Consider the following 11,720-nt stretch of genomic DNA (forward strand, 5'->3'; position numbering starts at 1 on the left):
CTGTATGACGCAGGCGCACTGTTATATTTTGTTATCGTGAGACCATACAGAAAGGCCACCTTGCCAAGAGGTTTCATGCCCACAGAGGCAAGTCCATCTCTCCCAGGTGGCTGTGATGTGTTACCCTGAGGTCTAGAAGGACTAATAAAGAGAAAATTCATATGTGTTGTCTTTGCATTGTGTTTGCTCTTCAGGTGAACACCCAGCTGTACAGTCAGAAAGAGAAGCAACAATTGGCACAGCTTATCAGCACCATGCTGGCATACAACTTGAACTACCACCAGGAGCGGACACCCGACGGGCAGTACATCTATAAACTTGACCCGTGAGTACCACTTCTTTCCCTTCTACCTGTCAGGCAAACCTTTAACAGTCCTGGGAAACAATTTCACCTGCTGTGTGGCAGCCAGGTAGCTATACCTGCCCTCAGAAAAAAGGTTGCTGTTAACACAGGTGAACCTTCTACTTCTGTTTGTTGTTGTGGAAGCCACTTGGGTCTCATCCTTGGAGAAAGGCAGCATGTATATTACAAATCCCAGGATTCCATTGGATGGAGCCATGGCAGTTAAAGAGTCATCAAACTGTTATAATTGTGCAGTGTAGATACACCCCAAAACAAATATTCTTGTGTGATGTTCCACTTGTTCAAAGCAAACAACCCACAGTTTGTTTTGTTGGACTTTTTATCAAATCAGAGCTCATTTGGTTTTAATGTCTCCATCCTCAAGTTGAATTTTGTGGTTATTGTTTAGTTTTGTGGCACGGAAAGGAGTGGACCGATTGGGAACTTTTGGTAGACTTTGATTTTCAGTAGATCTTCAAATCTTTTCTAGCCACCAAAATTCAGCAAGAATGAGTAAAATTTCAAAGAGGAAAATATAGCATGACTGGCCTTATGATTCTTCCCTCTCAATGTGTGTACTTTTCATGGAATCGGCTATGAGGGCTAAGTAACTTCTTAAAAAGTAATGACTATCAAGGTTCCTGAAAGCTGAATTCTGTGCTCAGAATTATATTCCTCACCTTTTCTGCCTTCATGTAGAGTTGTGACAAATAATGCTGCTAGTTGCCAGATATGTTCTGCTGTTTTGTGGGCAGGAGCAGTATTTCTAAGCCAAAATCTCATTACCGATTCTAAGAGATTACCGGGTTTTGTAGAAATTGCTGAGATGCAGCACTTAATCTCCTTCTGCTTTTTTGACCTTGGATGCCTCTGAAATTAGCACCAAAAAAAAGGATCGAACCCGTGCTGAGAGTTCATGTCTTTCCTCTTTTTTTATCTTTACTTTTTCTTAATTATTAGGTTGTCTTTTCAGAAATGATCAAATACCCCACCAGGGACAGTTGGCATTTAGCCACCCCATGTGACATGAGATAAACCATAACATCAGGGAAACGCAAGGCTTCAGCCTAAGCTCTCTTATCTCTTGGCCAAAATATCTGGAAATGCAGCACGTGCTGAATTGGGTGGGAGGGGGGGGTATTTTTTGGTCAACTCTGAGCAGATGGCCAAAAAATATATCCCTTCCAGTTCCTTGACTTTAAACACATCACTTCTCCCTTTCCCATCATCCTGCCCCCATAACTTCCTCCCCATTCACTTAATCGGGCTTGATCCTCTTTGACTTTTCCCTGAATGTCTAGTCTTTTTCTAAGGATGCTGGCACGCAAATGCACACATGTGTTGGTGTTCATTCTTTGTATGCAACTCAGAGGTAGTTATGGGGGGACTGTGTTGGAATCCTAAGATCCTTTGCCCTTCCTTTTACATACAGTGGGGGGGGAGTGGAAAAAAACACTACTATACTTTCTAAACCAGAGAGAACATCTCTGTAGGAATCTTTAGGTCCTCCAGCAGAACACTGTGGTCAACATCTGCTAGAATTTGACCATAGAATCATGCTGGAAGACTTACAAATACCTAGAGAAGTATCTTCTCTAGGAATTTTTGGGTCCTCCAGTGCAATTCTATGGCCACTTTCCTGCAAAATTTCTCTGGAGGGTCTAGCGTTTCCTGGAGAGAACCTATTAATCAACGCAGCCAAAGTCAAAGCCGCAAATGTGGAGGGCTGACTGTATATTGGATTTTGGAATAGTGGATGCTCCACATTTTCTAGGGTTAGATCTTGGAGATGGGACCCAAGTCTAAACAAAAAATTAATATAAGTTTCATGTACAGTGGGCCCTTCACTTTCTCTGGGGTTACGGCTGGAGAATCCCCGTGAAAGTGGGGAAAATGCAAGTTTAAAAAATAAACATTATTATTTTTTACCTGAAAGAGCACCTCTCTAGAAATCTCTATATTCTCTAGCACAACCCTATGGTCAATTTCCACCAGCCATTGACCATAGTGTCATGCTGCAAAACGTAAGGGATTCCTAGAGAGAATGTATCAATCAAATCTACGAATGTCAAAGCCGCAAAAGTGGAGGGCCGACTGTACCTGTAAACAACTGTAAACACAAAATTCATTTGAATAAATTTTCATTTGAATGAAAAAAGTTTTGGTTTTTGGAATATTTTCGCATTCCAGGTAAGAGAGACTCATCTTGTATAACTATGTAGCTGTAGCTGATATTGGCAATCGCCTTTAGGCAACTTTGGGCGGAAGTGTGGCCAGCTGTTTTCTGGATATCAATTGATAGTCACTAAAGTGCAGGGAACATAGCAAAACATCTGTATCCTGCATGTTACCTGTACTTGTTTTAATTTCTGTAAACCACCTTGAGTCAAGTACAGTGGTACCTCGGGATACGAAATACCCAGGTTACGAAATTTTCGGGATACGAAAAAATCCCATTGGAAATCATTGTTCCGGGTGGGTTACGAATGTTTTTTCGGGTTACGAAGAAAATTTTTGGTGCTTTTTTCGGCTTTTTCGCACGAAACGCGGCTTTTCCCCATTAGCGCCTATGGCAATTCGGCTTACGAAGGCTTTTCGGGTTACGAAAGCGGCCGCGGAACGAATTACTTTCGTAACCCGAGGCACCACTGTATTTAGGGAAAACATGGGATATCAGTGGATAAATGATAACAGTGATGATAACATGTTTTGGGAACTAGCAACTTTTGCAGGCCCATTCATGAAGCTGCCCTGACAGTATGGTGATGGAGATAAAGGAGTCTTTTTAGGGTGCATCTGCACTGTAAAAATTATGCAGGTTAGCATCACTTTTAAGTTCTGTATCTCCATCCCATAGAATCCTAGCCAAGCCACTACCCCATTTTGGCTCTGATTATGTTGACTTGCCATTCAGTAATGGATTCTGTGAGTCTGTTCACAGTGTAGTGGTTTAAGTGTTGGACTATGACTCTGAAGGCCAGGGTACAATTCCCCACTTAGCCATGGAAACCCTCTGGGTGAACGTGGGCAAATCACACACTCTCAACCCCAGAAAACCCCAGGATTGGTTCACCTTAGGGTCGTTATAAGTCAGAAACAACAACAATCACCTTCTCAGGTACAAAAGTCTTGTTGCTTTGAGGTAATCCTGAACCCTTGGTCACCAGCCCAATGGAGTGTTTTATTTGCCATTGTGTAACAGACCTTAAGCCAGTTCCCTAGTGAATACTAGGATTTGCCCTATTTTCATTTTCCTGATCGCTCTCTGTCCCTCCCAAAGACGGTGGTATTCCCATTTGTCCGCTGTGGTTGATGCAAATATGCCCTTGAACCCAGGCGTCTGTCTGGCTTTGGTGGCCTGAGCTGAGCCTGGAACAATCTTCTTTTCTTTTTAAAGGAAGAAACACAGTTGTCCATTCTGCAAAATCGCGCCCATTCTGCCGGAAATGTTATTTTGCTCCAAATCCCTTACATTCATTCAAAGGGCTTAATGGTTTGCTGCACGCATGTGTGTGTATGAGCGTGTATTGGTCTCTCTCTCTCTCTGTCTGTCTCAGTTCTTTGAGTTTGGTTCCTCCATCCAGATCTGTCTGATATTGTGGAGTTGCCTTTTTCCAGGAATATATTACAATTTTGGAAATCCCCATCCTTCTTTCTGATTCTTATTCTCTCTGGGTGCATGTCAATAAGGCAGACTTATTTCCTCCTCTGTGTGTCGTGAGAATTCATTTTATTTTTTGGAAAGACTTCTGGGTCTCTGTCTCATCCTGCCGCTGACCGTGAGTCTCATCAGAAACCTCTCCGCCAGGCTGGACTCCTTTAGCCGACTTATTTCTGGACCAAGACCATTGGCAGTAATCGGATTAGAGGAAGGGAAACAGCTGCCTTCTGGCTTTTGACAGAGAGGCGCGAAGAAGCCAAAGATGCCTCCCGTTTTCCTTTCACCAGTAAGCAGCTAGCATGCTAAACCTTTTGCTGCTCCTATGTTTCAAGCTCGCTGCCAGGAAACTTTGTTCATTACCGACTGGGGAGTGCCTCTGGTGATCGCCCTTCTTCTTTTGGGTTTGATCTATCTCTTCATTTACCTGCCGGCCAGCCTCCATCAATCCTCTGCCGATGACGTCTTGAGGAATTTGACCGACAAACTTGGATACAGCGGCATGGGTTTCGTCAAACAGTGAGGGTCTCCCGGGTGTTGCCCCCCCCTTGTCTTGAAATTGCTGGAGTTTCACCAGAAACACATCCATCGTTGCACAAAAGTGTCATTTGATGTTGAGAAGATGGGAGAGATGGACACAAAGGCAGCCACGAAACCTTTAACTCAGAAAGAGAAATGGTGTCCGAGGGAGCTCATGGACCACCATTTTTGGAGAGCGAACACATTTTGAATGCGTTGCTGAAGAAGATCTCCAGTTGCCTCATCCAATTGGCTGATTTCAGGGCAACACTGTGAGCCCTTGGTATCTGCTGGGGTTTGGTTCCAGGACCCCCCCCCCCAATGGATACCAAAATCCGTGGATGCTCAAGCCCCATTAAAGACAATGGCACAGTAAAGTGGAGCCGCTTATATAAAATGGCAAAAATCAAGGTTTGCTGTTGGGAATTGATACATATATTTTAATATTTTTAAACTGTGGATGATAGGATCCAAGGATAAGGAATCTGTAGATATGGAGGGCTGAGGGTATTGTGTGCCTCACTGTGTTCTGTTTTGGAGAGCTTAACCCCTACAAAAAGGCTGAATGAACTGTCTCAGGAAGTGCAGCATTTGGTTACTTCCCTGAAGATCCCTTATGGGACTAGTCCTGTGTCACGTCTTTGTTGGAACAGTCCTGTGAGTTTATTCTGTGATACAATCACACTTGGGTTGGTTTTGTGGTGAGGACCAATCATAACCTGAAGACCAGCCTTTGGAGGAACATTTGACTCTCTCTTCTCTGGGAGGCATACGACAACAAAGCAAGATCTCTTGTACTCTATCTTGGGATTTCTCTATATAGATGAATGCAAGTTGTGCTTTACATATATTCCTTGAAGCTAAAAAAAGTTTTGTCTTGCCAATGTGCAGCTATGACTAAAGTTTGCTGTAAGTTTTGGGTGGGTCTGTCAGCTCTCCGCCGGTTAGGGCAAATGTTTCCCATATAACTACAGTTGGCTTTCTTTTTTTTCCTTATTAGAAATGGAACTCTTTAGACCCTGCTTTCCCCTCTTTAAAAGAAATGAAATTCAGAATTAAGTTTATTAGATGTGTCACTTCAGACTGTAGCTGTTTTTGTCAATTGCAACATGCAGGAAACCCATTGGCTCAGTTTTTAAGAATTCTTTAGTGCAGTTGTCTGCAATGCTGATAGAAGGTCCCAGAACTGAGCTATAGGTTTGCCAGATTTCTTAGTAGACAGGGCAGTCTGTGGCTGAAGACTGTAATGTGGGGATGGCTCTGAGTGTGAGTCTAAAGCCTAGAAAACCCTTCCTTTCCAAACAAACATCCTTGCTCCTGAGTGCACAGCCCTGGCCAGCCGCTAAGACTTAACCAGGGGTGCATTTTGAACTGAGGAAGCATAGAAAGGTACCCATAAGTGTGTTTAGGAATCTGCAAATATTGCTCCCAGGATGAACAGAACCTGGCAATGTCTTTCCTTTCAAGCGCCTCTGGTGCAGGCTCTTGCTTTCCTTTGTCATGAGTCATGAAGGCACTGATCATACGGGAGGAGAAAGAATTAGAGAAAGAAATGAGGAAAAATGGCCTAGAAGCGAAGGAGAACTTAGTGTTGTAGAGTCTTGGGGAGATGCCAGGATCCTGATGGAAAGACTTAATGGGTTGGATTTGGGCTCAAGGAACCTGAACTTCAATTGACAATATTTGTTCTAAGTGCAACCAGTGGTTCGGTTATTGGAGGGGTCTTCTCTTGGAAAAGGGAAGAGAGGTGAAAAGGTAGCTTTTTTGAAATGCCTGAAGGGATGTCATATTGGGGATGGAGCAATATGTCCCAGAGACTGGGACACAATTCAAATGATAAGAAAAGAGGTTTCACCTAAACATTGGGAAGAATTTCTTTATTGTAGGAGCTGTTCAACTTGGAATAGACTGCCTCAGAGGGTGGTGAACTCTTTCGGTGAGAGGGGTGTGTGTCTCTAAACACAAGTTGGAATGTGTTAGTTGTGTATTTTTGCATGGCGAGGGTTGGACTGGGTGACCCTTGTGGATTCTGTGATTCTACCCTCAGTTTTAATGGCATCTTCCTCAAAGGTTGCTCCAGGTGTTAGCAGATATTCCAGGTATTATAGAGCTGAACCTTGCAGAAATGGCTAATAACCAGAAAGCTGCAGAATAAGCTGCTATTTAAAATAGAGGTGGAGGCACTGCACCTCAGTTCTGGACCCACTGGACATCCCTGATCTGCTTGCATCCTGTGCATAGACTACAGATGGCTGCTGATACGGCACAAGACCCCACAACCCTTTTGCTAATACCCAGAAGGTTGCAGAAGTGATTGCTATTAAAACTAAAGGTGGAGGCACTGCCCCACAATTCTGGACCCACTGGGCACCCCTGAACTATTTGCATCCTGTGCATGATAGCTGCTGATATGGCACAAGGCCCTACAACCTTTTTGCCCAAGATGGCCATTCTAAGGCTGCCATCCAATAAACCCGTCTTCTTACATTTACCTCCATCTTGGACTGCGCATGCTGCATTTCCACTCATTTATATGGATTCAAATAATTCAATATTCCGGGTGAATTTCATGTTCAAACAGTTCCTCTCCAGCCATTGTGCAGCTACCCAGTGTTCTTGTTATTTGTTGTTGTTGTAAGTCCTTACAGCAACCTTATCACAGTGTTTTCTTCCCTTGTATGCCTCTGAGGCAGAGAGTATGACTTGCCATGGGTTTCCATGGCTGAATGGGGATTTGAACTCTGATCTCCCAGTGTCTTATCCAACATTCAGAGCACCACACCACACTGGCATCCATCATCCAGATGTTATGTATATGACTCTTTCTGTGTGTCTTTGTTTGTGTAGATTTCCTGAAAGGTTTCTGCCTAGAAACATAAAATATATGTAACTTTGGATGCTTTAATCCTTCAACAACACACGGTATAATAGTGGCCTGTTGGTTGGTTTTTTTCCTCTTCGTATTAATTTTTAAAACATTAAAGAAATTTTCTTGACCTTGATCCATTGCAAAGCAAGCTGTTAAGTCTGTCAGAGTTGGAAATATTGCTACAGAAGTCTTGTAGGGATCCTAAATTTAGAATATAAAGAGTGAAGTTATAAAATGAGTGTATTATATGGATCAGATCCACTTACGCTTCCAGATACCTGATATTAGTATTTCATATTCAGAGCCCTGTCACGTTAGTATTGAGCAAAGTATTGAGGTCAGGATGATGGGATCTGTTACCAGATTTCCTTCTGGGTTGTTTAGTGTGTTCCAGAAGGGATGACCTCCCAGGAGTTGTGTCCTCATTATTTCTGTTTCCTGTATTTAAAATGGTTGCTTTACAAATGTCTACTCAAAATTATTGAAGATCAATAAACCTGCCTGTTCAGCCAAAGCGCCTGGTTTGTGTAAGTTAATTCAATCAATCATGAACTGATTAGCATCCTTTTGCTTTGCTTTCCTCAGCCTAGTATCTTATTTTGGCATTTCTGGTTGCTCTTGTGTGTCTTCAAGTCATTTCCATTATGGCGACACCAACGTAAACTGATTATGGCAGTTGCTTGGCAAGATTTCTTCACAAGAGGTTTGCCATTGCCTTCCTCTGAGGCTGAGAGAGTGTGCCTTGCCCAAGCTCACCCAATGGGTTTCGTGGCCAAGCCGGGATTCAAATCCTGGTCCCCAGAGTCATAGTTTAACACTCAAACCACAATGCCAGCGCAGCCATATTTTGTAACATCAAGCTTGGTTTAGACAAGACTGTGCAGATGGACACATACACACTTGTATTCATTTTGGGAAAGAAAACCATATTGTATTCATACTCTCATATTGCATGAGAATTAGGTTAATCTTTAGTTCATTTTTCTTTTTCTGTAACTCCTACCCTGATTTCATCCCCTTAAAAACATTCTAGAAATATGGAAGAAGTGTGTAGGTTCCCGGATCTCCCAATTCGGAAACCACTGTCCTACCAGGCCAAGCAACTCATCGCGAGAGAAATCGAGCTGGAAAAAATGCGGCGAACAGAAGCCACCTTGCAAGCAAGGAACAGCAATTTGGTGAGCAGGTTGACCACTGATTATTTTTGTTAACTTATTTGCAGTTGCCAATATTCTGCATGGACTACATAGCTATGTCTTTGTAACTAAGTAATGTCACCCTAAAAGCCATCAAAGGTGACATGAAGAATTGCAGTGGGGGTCTTGCTTTTCTAATTGTCACTTGCTCATGAACGGACTCCTAGAATCATATTGCTGGAAATGTACTTTACTAGTGACAAACCCTTGACTGAATCTATCTTTAAATTATTTCTTTTGTTTGTCCATTGTGTTGAAATTAAGCTTGGGACACCCTTTCCAGTTGCATTGTGTCCTCAAGGGAACCCACTGCCTAACCCCTCCTAGAAATAAAGATGCTCAAAGTTCTGGGTTTGAATCTTGTCTGCTGCTACTCCTAAGAATTTATTATTATTATTATTATTAACCTTTATTTATGAAGCGCTGTAAATTTACACAGTGCTGTACATGCAATCTTTTTAGTTAGACGGTTCCCTGCCCTCAGGCTTACAAAAAAGAATTTAGAAGGCTCCATCCTATCCCAGGAAGGACAGGATTGATGCATCTCTTGGATGGGAAGATCAAACGTGTTGCTACTCAATGGGCTTTTTTAGTCATGCTCAAAATGGAAGACATTTTGGAATTCCTCCTGGAGAGAAGGTGGGAATATAGGACATGTCCTGGAAATGGAAGATGTTTGGTCACCCTGAGTTGGGAAACTTCTCTGGAAGAGATGAGGAGAAAGTATTAACAGCTGTTGTCCACTAGAGCTCAGTGTTGCTCTGCTCAAGACCAAGTCCCTTCTTGAATCCACACTTGGCTCAGTGGGTTCCATGAGAGCATCGTTGTTGTTGTTGTTGTTGTTGTTATTATCATCATTATCATTATTATATTTATACCCTGCTTTTTTTCTAAGTTGGAACTCTAAAGTGGCTTGCAGACAATGGGAACAGAGTTCTGGTTTTACAAAACTCCATCTCCAAAGGGAACAAGAACCCAAACAGCAGTTCCTTCTCCTGGACCAACTGGTTTTTTGAAATGCAAGCTTCTGAATATTAATTATTTGAATTCTATTGCAATTTAAAATGTTTTAACTGTGAGCTGCTTTGCGTCACTCCGGGGAGAAAGGTGGGATATAAATGAAATAAATAAAAATAAATATCACAGGCGTCTTCCTCTGCCCAGATATACATACATGTGTGCCTTTTCTGGCTTCCCTTCTCCACACCCCTTCCATTAATACATTCCTCTCTCTTTCCCTTTCCCTCTCTCTGGGGTCTTTCTTTTCTTCCATCAGGACCCAAGGATGAATTCACTCCAAGAAGATGGAGACCAGAAAGGAACCCCTGGGCTCAGCCAGCCCAAATCCAGGGTCCAAAACCATGAGCAGCGGCTGGACCAGATTGTGAAGAGAGCCACGTTCGATGAAAAGGTGATGAATAAACCCAGCAAGTTTGGAAAGGCGTCCCTCCCCTCCCCTCCCCTCACCCCTGGTGTTGAAACCCACAACATTGTTTCCTGGATCACAATGTTGTGGTTTTCCTGGCTGCATGCTGTCTCATGCAGTGGTGTAGTGGTTTGAGCAATAGACTACGACTCCGGAAATTAGGGTTCAACTCCAAGCTTGGCCATGGAAACCCACTGGATGATCACATGCTCTCAGCTCCTGTGGCGACCCTACATTCAGACATTGCTGGATTGCAATTCTCAGCATACCTCCCCGTTGGGGCTGCTGGGGGTGGTAGTCCAACAACATCTGAAAGGCCACATTTCACCCACTGTCAACCTCAGGGCTCATTGATGAAGATCTTGTAGAACTCAGGCTGTGTCTGGACTGCAGATTTAATGCAGTTTGACACTGCTTTCACTCAGTGCTATGGAATCCTGGGACTTGTCATTTGGTGAGATTTAGCCAGAGAGCTCTGGTACACCACCAAGCTACAAATCTCAGCATCCCATAGGATGAAGCCATGGCCATTAAAGTGGTGTCAAACTACATTAATTCTGCAGTGTAAATGGAGCCTAAATCCACAGCCAATGGGTCAGCTATGGATTAGTCAGAGAGCCAAGTTGGAATTAGCATTAGGAGTGACCCAGGATGGGCAGATATTCTCAAATTCTGGGTAGGTAGTTAGGGAAGACATCATTCTTTCATGGCTTATGTTCCTTTTCACAGCCTGAAACCGATTTCTTTGGCCGTATAATCATCAAGAAAAAGGTATCTGCTTCAGCAGGTAAGTGTTGGGGTGAAAAGAAGTCTTCTGTTAGTTGGGAGGGAGGGAGTTTTTAACAATGAAGTTTAGCTTTGCTGCCATTTGAGATATAAGCCGAGAAAAAGAAATAACCTTATTGATCAGGCTGGGATTCCTTTCTTTCACACCTCCCAATTATAGTATCATAATTCCACATTAAGAATCAAGACTATGAAATCTTGGGATTTGCAGTTTGTGGGGGACATTTAGGATTTCCAACCAGAGAGTTCTAGTGGCTCAGCAAACTACAAGTCCCAAGATTCCATAGGATACAGCCATGGCACTTAAAGGGGAGTTATAGTGGTATATTTGCCTAATATGAATGACCGCTGGGTGTTTTTTCCTGGGCGTTTTTGCAACCTTCTCAGCCAAAAATACCACTGGACTCCCTTTGCAGAATTGCAAATGCTGCAGATTGTTTTAGACAGCTCTCTCCTTCCAAAGACTTGTATTTGAAAATGGGTTTAAATTGAGAGCTTAGACATTTAGACACATTTTGAAAAGTTTGCAAGAAATCTCCATTGTTCTTTAATCCCATTGTGCACAACCTGCTCTGTGAATGTTTGTTTTAGACAGCTCTCACCTTTGAAATATTTTTATTTGAAAATGGGTTTAAATTGAGAGCTTAGACACTTAGACACATTTTGAAAAGTTTGCAAGAAATCACCTTTTTTTAATCCCATTGTGCACAACCTGCTCTGTGAATGTTTGTTTTAGACAGCTCTCACCTTCGAAATATTTTTATTTGAAAATGGGTTTAAATTGAGAGCTTAGACACTTAGACGCATTTTGAAAAGTTTGCAAGAAATCACCTTTTTTTAATCCCATTGTGCACAACCTGCTCTGTGAATGTTTGTTTTAGACATCTCTCACCTTCCAATTCATTTGTTCACAACCTGCACTT

At 42.6% G+C, this 11,720-nt stretch overlaps 1 protein-coding gene across 2 annotated transcripts in view; it reads left to right on the forward strand.

Moving 5' to 3' along the window:
- Window positions 1-11,720, forward strand: part of CHTF18 (chromosome transmission fidelity factor 18) — a 25,799-nt gene that overhangs the window by 13,723 nt on the left and 356 nt on the right. For both annotated transcript variants that reach the window (XM_042438337.1, XM_042438338.1), the window contains exons 19-22: window positions 195-325; window positions 8,423-8,567; window positions 9,862-9,996; window positions 10,741-10,798. In XM_042438337.1, coding sequence (XP_042294271.1) covers window positions 195-325; window positions 8,423-8,567; window positions 9,862-9,996; window positions 10,741-10,798 — 469 coding nt within the window. The remainder of the gene's footprint in view (window positions 1-194; window positions 326-8,422; window positions 8,568-9,861; window positions 9,997-10,740; window positions 10,799-11,720) is intronic.

The sequence above is a fragment of the Sceloporus undulatus genome, chromosome 8, assembly GCF_019175285.1.
Source record: "Sceloporus undulatus isolate JIND9_A2432 ecotype Alabama chromosome 8, SceUnd_v1.1, whole genome shotgun sequence".
In the NCBI taxonomy this organism is placed as follows: domain Eukaryota; kingdom Metazoa; phylum Chordata; class Lepidosauria; order Squamata; family Phrynosomatidae; genus Sceloporus; species Sceloporus undulatus.